Source organism: Phyllostomus discolor, chromosome 7 (assembly GCF_004126475.2).
Source record: "Phyllostomus discolor isolate MPI-MPIP mPhyDis1 chromosome 7, mPhyDis1.pri.v3, whole genome shotgun sequence".
NCBI classification, from domain to species: Eukaryota; Metazoa; Chordata; class Mammalia; order Chiroptera; family Phyllostomidae; genus Phyllostomus; species Phyllostomus discolor.
The window spans coordinates 75,242,153-75,258,603 of record NC_040909.2 but is presented as its reverse complement, the minus strand read 5'-3'; the positions used below and the strand labels follow the sequence as shown (position 1 = coordinate 75,258,603).

At 34.5% G+C, this 16,451-nt stretch overlaps 2 protein-coding genes across 4 annotated transcripts in view; one reads left to right on the top strand and one right to left on the bottom strand.

Annotated features, from left to right (window-relative positions):
* Nucleotides 1-16,451, top strand: part of UBE2W (ubiquitin conjugating enzyme E2 W) — a 55,806-nt gene that overhangs the window by 19,433 nt on the left and 19,922 nt on the right. For all 3 annotated transcript variants that reach the window (XM_028517848.2, XM_036031029.1, XM_036031028.1), the window contains exons 2-3: nt 1,596-1,687; nt 8,037-8,139. In XM_028517848.2, coding sequence (XP_028373649.2) covers nt 1,596-1,687; nt 8,037-8,139 — 195 coding nt within the window. The remainder of the gene's footprint in view (nt 1-1,595; nt 1,688-8,036; nt 8,140-16,451) is intronic.
* Nucleotides 7,220-7,909, bottom strand: LOC114501792 (NADH dehydrogenase [ubiquinone] 1 beta subcomplex subunit 3-like). Its single transcript, XM_036031496.1, has 2 exons — nt 7,906-7,909; nt 7,220-7,681 (listed from the first exon to the last, which is right to left on the bottom strand). Exons 1-2 carry the CDS (start codon nt 7,907-7,909, stop codon nt 7,359-7,361), a joined length of 327 nt encoding a protein of 108 aa, XP_035887389.1. The 3' UTR covers nt 7,220-7,358.

Genomic DNA, 16,451 nt, shown 5'->3' with positions numbered 1-16,451 from the left:
GTAATATTCACTATAAAAAAGCCATCTTAGTACATTTTTTACTGTCATACCCATCATCTTCAGCTGTCTGAAAAAGCAATGATTAGGAGCCGAAGAGGCAAAGATCACATATTGGTATGAAATGGCATGATTTAGCACTGTGCTATACAGAGTGTCTATGGACCCATTATTGAGCCATGCTTTTATTTTATGAGGACTTGGAGAAATTGGTTCTAAGTTTTTTAGTTGGTTTCCATGAGGCATTATATAATATGGTTTAAGAGCACATGAAGCAGGAAATGTTAACCAATATAATGCCAGCACTGAAGATAAGTTGGGGTTTGTTATGCCAAAATAAGTTGGGGTTTGTTACGCCAAAATAACGTGATATATTCAACAGAATAAATAACTCTGTTGCTGGATAATGTGGGGTTGGGTCAGAATGTGAGGAGTGAGAAATTTCAAGTAGTTGATAGCTCATTTTCATTGTTACTAGCAATTATGATATTGTAAGATCTGAGGAAAAGTTTTCATTCTTGACAACTTAAAGAGCCATTTATTCAAGTTCTGTTACAATAATTCTCAACAAAGAAGGAGGAGTTTCTGAACTGTACTGGTGTTGGATGATGTTGAGCTTATTTAAAGGTGTCATGTATTGAAAAGATGTAGAAACATTGCTATACTGATAGTAATATTTGACTGTCCAGGAAAAGCAGATACTAGCTTCTAAGCAGCTATTTCTGAGTTCTAAACAGATGTTCATGCTTGTCTAGTTTAATCCAAGAAAAGACATTTATTCAGAATTGTATGTATGTGTGTAATGTTGCATACAATTCTAATAGCACTGATTATTTGTTTTTTAAACCCATAAATTGTGATCTTCTATGTTTTTGTTTCTGTTGTATACTAACAAATAATGCCCACTAATGGTACTAATGGGAAAGTGGACAATTAAGGCTGTTCAAACAAAAATGCCAAATACATGGCCATTTTGGGGTATCTAGTATATGGAAAAATAAGTCTACATATCTTGGGCTCTGATATGTTACATTCTGGTGTTGAAAGATTAAATTATGTGCAGATGATCATAGTTAAAACAAATGTATATCTGTAAAAAACAAATCTGTAAATTGTAAGCTAAAACTATTTAAAACTTTTTCAAAAGGCTTTTTTCATGACAGGTTACTTGTATAGTTCCTCTGGAAAGCTTGTCTGTCTGAATTGACATGTTCTTTAAGTATTGTGAGGAACTATGGTATTTATAATTAAAAAACAGTAAAAGAAGCATTACTAAAACTCAGCATTTATAACCTAGGCTGAGACCTTATAACCTCAGTGAAGTAGCTGTGAAGTTTTGTAGGTAGCTGACTGCACTTCATAACTTCTTTTATAAATTTTTATAAATATATTTATAAATACTTTGATAATAGGTTGTGAATTAATATAGGCAATTGGAAATTTGAACATTAGGCATATATATAATACATAGAAGATGTAAGAGGTTTATAAAGGAAAAGATATGAGTATTTGGAGGAAATTTAATCAAGGGTTTTAGACTATCACTAGAAGGATATTATAACAAAAAAGTACAAGTTATTATTGATATTTTTTTCTAGAAACGACTGCAGAAAGAACTGTTGGCTTTGCAAAATGACCCACCTCCTGGGATGACTTTAAATGAAAAGAGTGTCCAAAATTCAATTACACAGTAAGTATTTAATTTTTAAAGTACTTATTTGCTTCTTCATCAATATACTGTATGAATATATACTTATTCTTTAAAATACAGAATTATTTTCGTATTTCATCACATTCTTTTTCCACTAAGAAGTAGATACAGTTAACAGATCTTACTTATTCTATGCATGAAAAAATGAAGAGTGGAAGGGGACACAGGTATTCCAATTCAGCTCCTTCCTTGGGAGTGGAGTAGAAGGCTCTTCCCAAGTAGGATACCAAGAAGAATAGAGATTGGGGTCCCTTCTCTTAAAAAGGAGTGTTTGAATTAGTTTGAAATGTTTTCAAGAGTATCATTCTAAGATCTCACAACCCAGTATGGTCAATTCTTCACCATTCCTTTGATTTAATAATTCTGTTAAATAAGAGTAAATGTTCTGAAATAGGGGGAAATTTAAAATAATTGACCATAGCCTTAAACAAATAAACCAAAAACATAAAAGGGAGAGGAGCCAACAAGATAGAAGTTTACTGTAGACCTACTTGTAGGACAAATATAACCATTCAAATATAGTGATAATCTAGTTCCAGAGATCAAAACTGAACAAAATTTATACAGAGGAAGGACATACTCATCCTTTCAGAAGAAACAATTTTGGTTGCCTTTCACATTGACATTTGAGTCATTGATACAGGAGTCAAGCTTTAAGAACAGGGATACAGAGAATGAATAATGTGATGTCTGGATAGATATATTGATGTTTGAAAATGTAATAGTACATCTCTAGCCCTGTAACAGTTTTTTTAAACATTCCTGGATTCTCGATTGAGCATTTTTAGATTCACCACAAAATTGAGCAGAAGGTAGAGAAATTTCCCATTTACCCTCAGCTCCCATACATGCACAGCCTCCCCAATTATCAGCAGCCCCCAGCAGAGTGGTACATTTGTTACAATTGATGAATCTGAATTGATACGTCATAATCACTCAAAGTCTATAACTTTACATTGGGATTCACTCTTGGTGTTGAACTTTATGTGGATTTGGACAAATGTATAATGACATGTATGCCATTATGTATCATACAGAGTATTTTCACTGCCCTAAAAATTATCTGTTTACCACGTATTCATCCTTCCCTCTCTCTGGTCTCCTAAACCCCTGGCAATCACTGATCTTTTTATTATTTCTATAGTTTTCCCTTTCCAAGATGTCATATAGTTGGAATCGCACAGTAGCCTTTTCAGATTGGCTTCTTTCACTTAGTAATATGTGTTTAAGGTTCTTCCATGTGTTTTATGGCTCTCATTTTTCATTTATATCAAAATTTGGAAATGGAGTACATATCTCATGTATATAGCATTTGTTCTGTATAATTAAACAAAGGACTTTTTTTTTGTTCTATGTAATTAAATAGATGGATTATACTCTGTTTTCATCTTTTTCCTCTCTTCCTTTGTTAACCTAGCTCAGAATATCCTATAACAACTAGCCTTATAGTTCTCAAGGAAATTGGTATTAATCTATTACTTCCTCTTTCAACTATACTTTTTTGGGGGGTGGAAGGGAACCGCACAACACAGTGATTTATACAGAGTTAAAGGAATGTTTTGCATTTTCCTTTAATAATAACCACACTTCCAATAATAACCACAAAGTATAATTCCCAAAACAGCATTACCTTTTTTAAAAAAATCAATTTTATTGGGGTAACATTGGTTAATAGCATCATGTGCATTTCCTGTATACAACTTTATAATACAACGTCTGTATATTCTACCACCCAAAATCTAGTCTCTTTCTGTCACCAAATATTTGACCCTCTTTACCCTCTTCATCCTCCCTCATCCCAGTTCCCCTCTGGTAATACCATACTGTTGTGTATGTCTGTGAGTTTGTTTGTTTGTTTTGTTCTTTTGCTTTTTGTTCTGTACCCCACATATCAGTGAAATCATATGGTTCTTGTCCTTTTCCATCTGACTTATTTCCCTTAGCATGATGCTCTCAAGATCCATCCATGTTGTCTCAAATGGCAGTTTTTCATCTTTTTGTGGCTAATATTCCATTGTACATACACACCACATTTTCTTTATCCAATCATTGGACAAAGGACACTTAGGTTGTTTCCATGTCAATAATGCTGCAGTGAACATAGGGGTACATATATCTTTACAAATAATTTGTTTAGATACCTAAGAAGAGGGGTTGCTGGTCATGTGGTAACTCTCTTCTTTTTAAAAAAATATTTTATTTATTTTTAGAGAGGGGAAGCAAGGGAGAGGGGGAGAGAAATACAATCTGAGAGAGAAACATCAATTGGCTGTCTCTTGTATGTGCCCCAACCCAGGCATGTGGCCTGACTGGGAATCGAACCAGCAACCTTTTGCTTTACAGAAACATTCCCAGTCAGCTGAACCATACTGGTCAGGGTGGTAACTCTATTCTTAATTTTTTGAAGAACCTCTGTACCGTTTTCCATAGAGGCTGCTCCAATTTACATTTCCACAAGCACTGTATGAAAGTTGCCTTTTTCTCCACAACCTCTCCTACACTTATTTCTTATCTTATTGATAATTGGCATTCTAATAAGTATGAGGTAGTATATCATTGTGGTTCTTAATTAGCATTTCCCTAATAGCTAGCGAAGTTGAACATCTTTCCATATATCTGTTGGCCTTTCCATATATCTGTTGTGTGTCTTCTTGGGAAAAGTGTATGCCCAGGTCCTTTGCCCATTTTTTAATTGGATTGTTTGTTCTTTCATTATTGATATTTCGTTATTGAGAAGATATTTTGTTATATCTTCTCTCATTTATTTGGTTGCCATTTTGTTGATGTTTCTTTTGAGAACAGTGTTATCTTAGAGTAAACCTGTCATTTAGAGATTTTGTCAGGCAGTAATTTTGTTTTTAAAACAACATTGTAAATGAATCACAAAAGTGTTATTATCTTTGGCCCATCATCCAGGATATAAAAATAGTTTTATAAATATCAGATCTTAAAATAGCTAAATGGGATTATATGGGATGTGGATATGGATGAGGAAGATGATGAAAGCATAATAAGCTTTTGGGAAGACATGATAGCATGTGTTAAAACCATTAAAAAAGGTGTATTTTATCCTTTGACCTAATAAACCCCTATGCTATTTTAAGAAAGGAATAGAGAGAGACTGACTTTAGAACTACAGTTTATGATTGACCAATGCAGGGGTTAGGAGTACCAACATCCGTGTAGTCAGAAATTTACATAAAAATTTTGCCTCCCCAAAAACTCAACTACTGATAGCCTATTGTTGACTGGAAGCTTTATCAATAATGTAAATAATTAACACACATTTTGTATGTTACATGTATTATATACTGTATTCTTATGTTAAAGTAAGCTAGAGAAAAAAATGTTATTAAGAGAATCATAAGGACAAGAACATATATATATATATATATATATATATATACAGTACTATACATTTTTATTGAAAAATATTCATGTATAAGTGGACCTGCACATTTCAAACCCATTTTGTTCCATGGTCAACTGTACTGATCTCAACATTATCTCTAGGGACAATATGAAAACAATATAAATGTCAATAATAGAGAAATGGTTTCTCAAGGTAGTATAGTGAAACAGGACCCCTTGAGTTTTAGTCTATAGTCCGCAGGTAAGGCAAAAATTTTCTGTAGTCATAATTACCTTTGAAAATCCCTTAGGCCATATTGGCATGTATCTTGTCTTAATATACTCAACTAAGCTAGTTTTTCCTTCAGAGAGGAATAGAGTTGGCTGTTTCTTTGATTAGGAGCCATAAATGTGTGGGAAAAAATATACATTTAAACACTAGAATCATAGAGCAATAGCTACTCATAGGTTCAAGAACTGAGAATTCTCCCATTTCATCCTTACTCTGGGGTGTGTGCTTGTGATTAAAATTATAAACATTGATGATTTGAATTGATAAAGAAACTGCAAAATGACTAGTATGAAATGTACCAAAAAAACTTTTAACAGTAATAATTATCTATGGGTGATTTTTGTTTTATTTGTACTTTTTCTATATTTTTTGTAGTGAACATGTTTTACTTTTTAATTAGTAAAATGTTATTTAAAATTATACTGCACAATTGAAAATTATGCCTTTTTTTACCTGTCTCTCACCCAGCTATTGGAAGGATTACTGAGGTGTTTACTTAGCTATTTAAAGCTGTGCTTGGGTAGATCACATGAAAATTTGTGGTATGTTGTATATCCTAAAAATTGCCTTATAAACGAAATAAAAGGGCACCAGGAAGTCCTGAGTTTTCCTCAGAATATCTCTCTGCAGAATGGGTGTCAGGAGTAAAAAGGGATTTTGATGGCTAGAAAGGATTTAACTAGTTTGAAAAAAGAATAGGTTTTATGTTTTGTTTTTCAGTGCAGCTTTTGCATTGTGTATAATTTACTGTGCTCTCACTTTGATGTCAGGAATATGGTGGATTTTTTTGCATATGTAATATGTATCTTTCCAACAACACTTTAAAATGAATATCCTTTCTTAGAAATACCTGCTTTACAAGTGGAATATTTAAAATAGGAGAAATAGAACAGCTTTCTTTTGGCTACACAGGTAGTTAAGGGACAGGTCTAATTTCACTGTAAAATATTGCCTTTTGGGATCTGTTGTCATATGTTTTTTTACCACCTATGGTATTCAGCTTGCATTCTGAAAATGAATAGTCAAGCTCTTAAGAGTCTGTTTGCATTAGCTACTTTTGCTCTCAGAGATTTGGTACACTTATTATTTTATATACTCTTAACATACTCTATGGGGTAAGAACCCCCAAACTGTATTTTCAATCTTACTTCCTTTTGTTTCTTTGTATTTAAAATACTAAATTTTTATGCCTGAAAAGCATTAGGTTAAAGGAAGATTTGCCATGTATACAATAATTACTATAAGTGGGAGAAATATAAGTATATTCATACACTACCCTCTTACTTTAAAAAAATGAGGAAGATGGGACCAGAGAAATAGAGATTATGATGGCAGAGGTGATCAGGCAGCATTTGGAAGCAAAGTGGACCAAAGTCATAAGAATCAGTTCCTAATTATATCTTAATTTTATATTCATGGTTTTTATGTATGGAAACAGAATAAGCTTGCATAGATACCACAGAAATCTATTCAGGGTTTTATTAAACAATTGAAATATAATGGGAGACAAAGGAAATGTCACATAGATGTTTGAATACCTGTCAGGGTAAATGGACCCATATCAGCTTAGCTTTCTTTTTCCTAGTCTTCCTTGGTATACTGATGAGAAAGTAGTCTGATCACTGCAATTCTCTTTAGTCATTGCTTATACCTACTTCCCCCATTGCTTCTACAATAATTGATACTAGAATGGCAGTTGATTAGTTTGATGTTACTTGTAAAATCTTTTTAGCCATTGTAGAAATGGTCTTGAAAAAAATAAGGTAGTATAAATTAAGTGCGAAGAGCACAGGCTTTTGTGTCAGCTTCCTGAGTTGGGGTTTTATTTTGGGTTTTTTTGTTTTGTTTTTCATTTTTCTTTTTTTTTCTTTTTTTTGGCATATGTATTCTTTATTAAATCTTACTAATATTCTTTAATGGACAAACACGTAGATGAGTAGGCTACAGTAAAGAAATCTTGTTTTTATGAGAATTAAGAAGCCACTAAGGTACTTCCAGATATTATCTTCAGTGATGCTTGTTGTCTTTATTCTGGGACCCCAGGTAATATTCAGCCCCTACAGCTACCACAAATGCAGCAAATCCCCATTTGAATCCTTTCAATATTGCACCAACAAAGGAAACATTGTTTGCAAAGCCACGCATGTATCTCCAGGCTTCATTGTGGGCCCATGGATCCCTTAGCCCTCGTGCAGCCAGCTTCTCCTGTACGATTTCTAACGGTGTCCCTTCTATCTTCCATTGTTTATAATCTGGAAGTTCCATTTTACTGTGACTATGTTCATGTCCATGTTCATGTCCATGGGCCTTGTCTGACAGCAATCTGACCGCTTAGGAATTCAATATTCAACCCTGTGTTTTTAATTTTTCATTATTTATTTATTTTTTCCAGACCTGGGTTAAAATTTGACTGTCCTTTGCTAGCTGTCCAGCCTTGACCTGGTTATTTAACCCCTGTGTGTCATGCAAGGGAATATGGCCAGGTGTGTAAATGTTGGGAGGAACATTCCCGACATTCTTTTATGATTGTTGGGAAGAAGAAGTGTGCTGTTACACATGAATGACACCTATCCCAATGCCTGGCACAGAGGAAGTTCTTGGTGTTCCCTTTTCTCCTTCTCATCCCAATTTCCTTTATCTGAGGTTTTTAATTTGTTGTTGTTGTTGTTGTTGTTTCTATTCTAGGTGGATTGTAGACATGGAAGGTGCACCAGGTACCTTATATGAAGGGGAAAAATTTCAACTTCTATTTAAGTTTAGTAGTCGATATCCTTTTGACTCTCCTCAGGTAACTGCCTTGCTTTTTAAAATTTCATTGTATTTTTAGATTATAGCAAAATGCCCAATGAGTGATTTTTGACTAAGTAAAACTTTGTAAAATAAATTCATTATAATTATGTAACTACATTTATTTATTTTACTGTAATATAATCAGGATCTTATGAACATTTTATCAATACATTATTGAGATGAGGACTTTGCTGCTTTTATATTTCCAAGAACTTCAGACTTTCTTATCCATAGATGTTAGTAAAAAGGGGATGGAAATCTAACTCAAGCTCATGGGTTGTAAAAGATTTTAGCATTCTGGAATAACTAGGCACTTGTTCCTAAATAAGATGATAGAATGGTATTATAAAGAGGTGAGAGCTTTTTTCAAAGGAGCACTTCTTTGATTTTGCATTGACATGCTGTCTTTGCAACTTTTTAGTACTGCAAGAACAGAATATATTACAAGCTGTTAAACATCTAGATACAAGCCCCAAATCTGATCATTATAATTTGAGGCACTGTCAGTTTAGTTAATGGCTTAATACTTGGACAAGGGAAAATGGTAGTGGAGGAACATTTTTGAGACCTGTTTAACTGTGATAAATGATCAGTCATTGGAGGTAAGAGAATGGGAAGCTCTAGGATGACTTCTGGATTTCTGGCTTGGTAAAGGTAAATGAGTTACTTGTTAGTGGCAAAATGATAAGACTTAATGCCAACTCCTTCTAGTGTTGCTAAGTAATGAGGTGTTCTGGATGATGAAATTTCCCAAATACCTGAAATTAAACTTGTTGGATGCTAAAATAAGCTATTTTTAAGGAAAATCATATCTCATCACCACTTTAAATAGAATATACCATAGTCTAGTAGAATTAGACATAATGAAAAACAAAAGTAAATGTCTTCCTTCTCTCCAGAAGATGATCTTCACTTTCTGTTGTTGCCTTTTGGCTTATTAGCATAATTTTTGACTGTTAATGTTTAAAGACAACAGGGTCTCAGTTACATGAAGGAAAAATATAATTAACCAACTTGGAAGCTTTTGACTAGGGAGATGTTGGAGGCTTACTGTGGGAGCTCACACATTTCACCAGAGGAAAATACTATTTTTTCTAAACATGAAGCTAAGTCAAAAGGTTCTCTGATCCTTAGTATTTATATCTAAATCAAGTATCCAAATTAAGCATCCTTTGTATTTCATCTTTAATAATTCTGTAAGTATGGGCATTTGTAGTAAATGCCCACCCTTTTGATTTTGGAGTTCTCCAAGTTCTTCATTCAGGTCTCCCTTACTTTTCTCAGTCTTCTCTCTCTTTAACTTCTTCAGCTGTCTTAAGCAGCTGACTCCCAGATCTACAGCTCTGTGTACAACCTCTTCTTTCTGAGGTTTAATTTCACACCCTTCTTGGACAACTCCTCTTGAATAACTCCAGACATCTCAAATTTAATACATTTAAACTCTATCTTTTTCAATTATAAAGTAAATGGAAATTTGTTTTCTTGTATTACTGTCCACCTCTCTGCTGGTGTTAAAAATTTTTCCTTATTCTCATTCTTGAATGCAGTCCTTTGGATCCTTTTGCAGTCATTTCTTATCTGTCAGGTGCCCTAGTCCAAGTTTTTATCTTTTTATTTGGACTATTACAGAATAGCTTCATTCTTTTTACCCCTAACCATCCTTTCACAGTGCCATCAGATTACTTGGAAGTTGCAAATTACCTCATTGGTTTTTACATGTACACACAGAACCAGCATCCCACACCTTCCTCACTAAAACCTCTAATAGTTCATTATTTCCTGTCAGGTCTAAAAGCTCTTTATCTTAGCATTTAGGTCCCTTCATGGTCAAGTCAGAATTTAGTCATTCAGTCACACATTACTTCCATGCATTCTACCATATAGTAATGTTTATGTCATACTTTATAATGGAACATCCATCTTGGTTTTATCTTGTAACAGCTCTTAATGAAGAGGTTAGGAGGAGATGGGTTCATCCCCATTTTGTAAGTGAAGAAATTGAAACTTATAGAAGTGAAGTGTCTTGTTCATAGTTTAAAAGCTAGCTAGCAGAACAGCCACGACTCAGACCCTTGTTACTTCTCTCTTATACTGCCAATTAGGAGTGAGTACCAGCATGGGAAAAATATCTCTATCCATTCAGTAATGTTACCTCTGAAAGACAAAGATCATCCGTAGAACGATACCTTTGAAAGCTCCAGGGCACTTGTTCCCAGTCTTTTGGACTATGAGAATTCCTTTTTTAACATCAATTCTATAGTGTCTTCCATGTCATAGAGGTTGGATACTTTAATATTCATGGTTAAGAACATGACCGAGCTACTCTGAGTCCAGTAAAATTTTAAAATTATTTTTTAATTACATCATCTGCGTGGTTATAATGTAATTATAATGGGTCTAACTATAAATGCTTGATATGCATATAGATTTCAAGATTTTTGCAATAACAAATTTTCCAGAGGTCCATTGCTCTGGGGCAGTGATTGGAACCACTCTGGAGCAGTATTTGATGAGACTTGGCAACACTGGAACTGGTTAGATAGTCTTTCATTCTCCTGTGCAGTACTAAATTTACCACTGTTTACAAAAGTAGAATATGGGAAAATGTCCCTAGAATAGATTCATTTCATTGTAAAATTATTTTTATATCTCTGAGATTTGTAAGACCGTATATAAACTTTATAGTTTGCTGTATTTTTCCCCTACTAGTTATAATTAATTACTCACATTATTTCACCTCATTGTAAAAAAGTTACCTATCTAAAATACGGTGTTTCGCTCAGTCATTTGCTCTAAAAGAAGCAATAACAACAAAAGAAAACTTTTTTCAGTTAATACAGAAGCCAAGATGAGACACCTTTTCATTACTGATTTCTACTAATGTACACTGATGATCAGCCGTACTTACAGAAAATAAAATTTTTATATACTCACATACTGCTTTTTTGTACTAGGAATTAGGTAAATGGTTGGTTAATTTAACATGTATTGAGCATGAATTGCATGCCAATAATTATCTGTGTACTTTAGAGATTGGAGAGAGTACAGAAATTAAAAAGCATTGGTCCTTCCACCATGGCCAGGTAGCTCAGTTGGTCAGAGTGCTGTCCCCATACATCGAGGTTGCAGGTTTGATCCCCAGTCAGGACACCCACAAGAATCAACCAGTGAATTCATAAATAATTGGAACAACAAATCTCAATCAATCTCTCTCTCTCTCTCTCTCTCTCTCTCTCTCAAAAATAAAAATAAAAAGCATTGGTCCTGCCTTGTAATCTGTGTAGTATTTGGATAGGTAGACATTTATTCATTCATTTTGTATTTATTGAGCACATAGCATAGGATAGACCCTGTACCTAGGTATTGGTGATTCAGTGGTGAATGAAACTGCAAAAAAAAAAAAAAAGCCTGCTTTTGTGTAGTTTGCATTCTTGTAGAAAGAGACAGACAATAAGCAGTAAGTAAAATACAGTATGGAAAATGGGAAAAAGTAGAAAAGAAGAAGGAGGGTATTGTAGCTTTGGAAAGAGTGGTTAGGGAAGATTTCACCGAAAAGGTGACATTGGAGAGAGATCTGAAAGAAGTGAGTTAGCCCTGTGAAAGATGAGAGAGGAAGAGCAGGTGAGTACAAAATGCAAAGGCCCTGAATCTGGTGCTCCTGGAGTAGTCCATAAACTAGAGGGGGTGGGTGTAGGTCAGAGGTAATTTGGCCTGGAGGATTCATCACAGGTTGTATAGGGCATTTATAGCCCATTGGTAATAATTTTGAATTTTACTCTGAATGAAATGGGAAACATTTGAAGATTTTCAGCAGAGGAATAATACGATCCTACTTGAAATTAAAAGGTAAAAAGCTGGTTGTTGTATGGCAGATTGACTGCTGGGGGCCAATCGACTGACAGGGAAACCAGATGAACTATTGAAGAAATCCAGGAAGGATAGCATTGGAGGTCATGGAAGGCACCATATTTTATATCTATTTTAAACATCAAGTGAACAGGATTTACTGATGTCAGAAGTGGGACAAAGCGTGAGAGGACATGGCTGTTTCTGAGATTTGTGAGCATATGTTGTTATAGTTTTGTAGTGTAGATCATGGAAGGCTACAACAGGAGATGAAAGTGAGAGTGTATCTGGGGACCTGTCAAAATGGTAATGTGAAGCAGTTGGAAATTCATCTCAAAGGAATTAGGAGGTACAGTCAGTCTACATCAAAAGTATAGTCTTCAAGCTTAGTATCTTACTGTTTTTCTTTTCCTTTTTACCTCGTTCTTCATATCATTGCTTTTGCTTCCTGCAGATATCCACTATCTTAGACCCTCTTCCTCTTTCAGAACATCCAACCTGGAAACAAACAAATATGAAATACCTCTACATTGTCTTGTAACTGTTCCAGTTATACTTGTTATTAAGCTTTCAAATAATTTTTGTTGGAGAAATTTTAGGCATTTTAGAAATAGGAAGGGAAATACGTTTCTAGGAGGAAAAGGATACTGTGTATTTAATTTTGAAACCATATTAATGCTAAGAGCAGACCTGAAAATATACTCGCTGTGATTAAGTTTTAGAAACTTCTAAAAAAGAGTAATCATTTGCCCCTCACTCATATTCCCCCTCCTATGCATTTCCCCTTACTTAATATAGACCTTTTTTTTCTGTTGCTCAAAAACTCCCTCACTGCAGAGATCCAGAACCTGTTTTCATAGTGTCTTCATCCTGTCATTTGTGGTCTGATTCACCCTGCTCTTTCATGTTATGGTGGTTAAGCTTTTCAAAGTCTTAATAACAATTTTTATTGACTTACATTGCCTAGCACCTAGGACACGTGAAAGCGCATCCTATGCGCTTTCCGATGCAGTGAATCCTGTTCATTAAAGCCTTGGAGGTAAAGTGGAGGGAAAATACAGGAGAAGACTGTTTTGCTAGAACAACACAGGGCATAACAGGGATAATGAAAAACCAAGTTTAGTTTCCCTATATCCAGAAATTTTGTCTTTGCAGTACATATATAGCTATGTGGTCATGGCAATTATGAAAGACTGAGAAAACTATTAATATTGATACTGCTAATGCATACTAGATGACCAAAAGGAAAGAATTGAATTGAAAACTATTAAAATTCTAATCCCCAGTCATTTTTGTCAAAGATTCACCATTTATACTAGACTACCTATATCACATATTATTCACAATTAGATACTTGATTTAGTTTACACAGTAAACTCTTGCTCATATGTTCAGCTTTATAGTTACACATTAAGTATTGTCATCTGCTTATAATTTTCATCAGAAAAAAAAAAACCATCCTTTTATACTGCCCCTGGAGAATTCTTGGTATTTATGTTATCAATTGGCTTTTATAATTATAGCCTGTTTTGTACTATTCATTCTATATATGCTGTGTTTAAAGCCTGACATCAAATTAGGTGTCTGACTTTATAATTACTTCTAGAGCACTAGTCTGAACACAGTAGTATTCCTTCCTTGTCATCAATATTGGGAAGTTGAGCTTGATTTTTAGAAATCTTATATATGAGTACCATTAATTTCATATTAGGGAAGAGTTATCTAAACTCCTTTTATTTTGTCACTATTGGTGGCTTTCAGTTTAGATTTTAGTAGTTTTCTGACAGTACATGCAGTACCTAAAAGTTACCTAGAGATTAACTTGCTTAAAATTTCAAGTTGTGCCCTGGCTGTTGTAACTCATTGGATTGAGTGCCAGCCTGCAAACCAAACAGTTCCAAGTCAGGGTGCGTGCCTGGCTTACAGGCTGGGTCCCCAGTTAGGGGCATTGGAGAAGCAACCACACATCAGCACTTCTCTCCTTCTCTTTTTCCTTTCCTCTCTTCTCTCTAAAAATGAATAAATAAAATCTTTTTAAAAAGAAAGAAAAATTTCAGGTTGTATATGGAATATGCATACTTAACAAAATTATATGGATCCTGAGCATAGTTCCCTCTTAGATATCACTTGCTCTTGAAAATGAGTCAGGCTGATAGGAAGATGTTTGGAAATTTAAATACTCTGAGGACTATTTCTAATGCAGACTCAGAACTTCAGGTGTTGTTCACATGCATTAGAGCTGAGATCCTTTTCTAAAATTGTAACTTTTATTTCCATCAAGTAGCTTGTTCTAAAACATCTGTGATTCCACTTTAGTCATTTGGTTTAGTATACAGTCTCCACTTGCTAACTGTTTAATCTATATGTATCTGAATAAATTATTTTAAAAATAAATAAGTTATTCTTATCTATTCCCTTTGGTTTCCAATTCACTGTATTCAGTTGTCTTGTCAGATTTGTTTTCGATAGTTTTATCAGCTACTCGGGACTCCAAATAAAAAATTTTTGAATTCTGAAAGTAACTTCACCATGTCTTAAGTTTTCAGAACCTACATGACTGCATTAAAATAACTGAAATGTACATTTTCTCCTTTGGCTTGTTCTGCAGATTAAGTAAATAAGGACGATTAAGAGAGTGATCTTGAAGAAATTCAGCCTTGGTTACTCTCCTCATTACATGCAAAGGCCAGAATAGGAAAGTTTACATTAAAACAGTCTGTGGAGACTACTTACCAGCCGTTTACATGAATAAACTGTTGAAAAGTTTTTTTCTTTTATTTCAGGAAGTCATTGTCTTTAGCATGTAAAACTGAGCCTTTCCATGTTTAGACAAACATAAAATTCTGTATCTGGCAGGTTAGGCCCAAGGAGTTACCTATACTATGTATAACTAATTCATTTCCCCTTTTTTATGGTTACTAAAAGTTTTAGGCCGGCTGCATTTGCCCTGCATGCAGCATGTTAAAAAACCGCCCTGCCTTTTTTCCTTTCTTTCTTTCTTTAAATAGGGTTATTTAAATCTGATTTTTTATTCAGTCCCCTGACTTCAAAGCTGTTCTGTTGACTTCTGACTCTCTGCTTGTAGACTGCGTGCTGCTTCTGCTGTAGGTGTCTACTGCTATTTGTCCCTTTTCTTTCTCTTCTCCTGATTTCCTTTTGGTTTGTACATTCTTCTTGGCTCCCAGGCCAAGTGATTTAGTTTGATCATCATATTTCTTTAAGAATACTGCTTTCCTTCTGCTCTGTGAATTAGCTGTTCAAAGCATGCCAGGGTAACCATTATATTTGGCCATCTGTGTATTTTCCTTGATGGTTGCTAATACATTGATTCTTTTACCAAAGAAAGTAATTTGGCAGTTCTTCATTTTTTGTTACTTAAAGAGCACTATTTATTTGACTTCTTAAAAAAAGAGATGTTACTGGAAAAGAAATACTGTTTTTTTTAAGTATAATAAAATTTTTTAAATTTTATTTTAATCATTGTTCAAGTACAGTTTTTTGTTCCTTTACTCCCATCCCAACCCACCCACCCATCCCTCCCCACCTCCCTCCCATTTCCAGCCCCCCTAGTTTTTGTCCATGTGTCTTTTATATTTGTTCTGTAAACCCTTCCCATTTTCCCTTGAAATTCCCCTGAAGATTCCCTCCCCTCTCCCCTCTCCCCTCTGGTCGCTGTCATCCTGTTCTCTATTTCAGTGTCTTTGGCTATATTTTGCTTGCTTGTTTGTTTTGTTGTTTAGGTTCCTGTTAAAGGTGAGATCATATGGTATTTGTCTTTCACTGCCTGGCTTATTTCGCTTAGCATAATGCTTTCCAGCTCCATCCATGCTGTTGCAAGGGGTAGGAGCGCCTTCTTTCTTGAAAAAGAAATATTCTTTAAAAAATAATTGTGGTCAGGGAATAAGCTCTTGGGCATTGCTTGTGTTCTTAATAAATATATCCTACTGGTCAAATGATATTTTCTGGCAAAATGAATACCCCAAAGCAGAAGCATACTTTGTGAAATTTGTTAACATCCACTGTAAACATCTGTGACACATTGTAGGAACATTAAATGCATATGATAATAGACTATAGTTTATTTTTATAAAAAATAGATTTTAATTTAATAATTGTGGATAAACTCAAAGTGTGGAACTGCAAGAACATTTAAGCAATCATTTCCTTTTGCAGAGCAGTACTTCTTTTAGCAAAAAGTGATGAAAAAGGCCCTGGCTGGGAGTTGGATAGAGCGTTGTCCTGATAAGCTAAGGTTGCAGATTCAGTCTTGCACATACAAAAATCAACCAGTGAAATCATAAATAAGTAGAGCAACACATTGATGTTTGATGTTCATTGTTCTCTCTCTCCCCCTCTCCCTCCTTTCCATCCTCTTCCCCTCCTTTCTTTCTGTAAAATCAATTTTAAACATTTTTTAAAAAGTGATGAAAAAACCATTAGCACTGATAGATATTGTTGAGATAA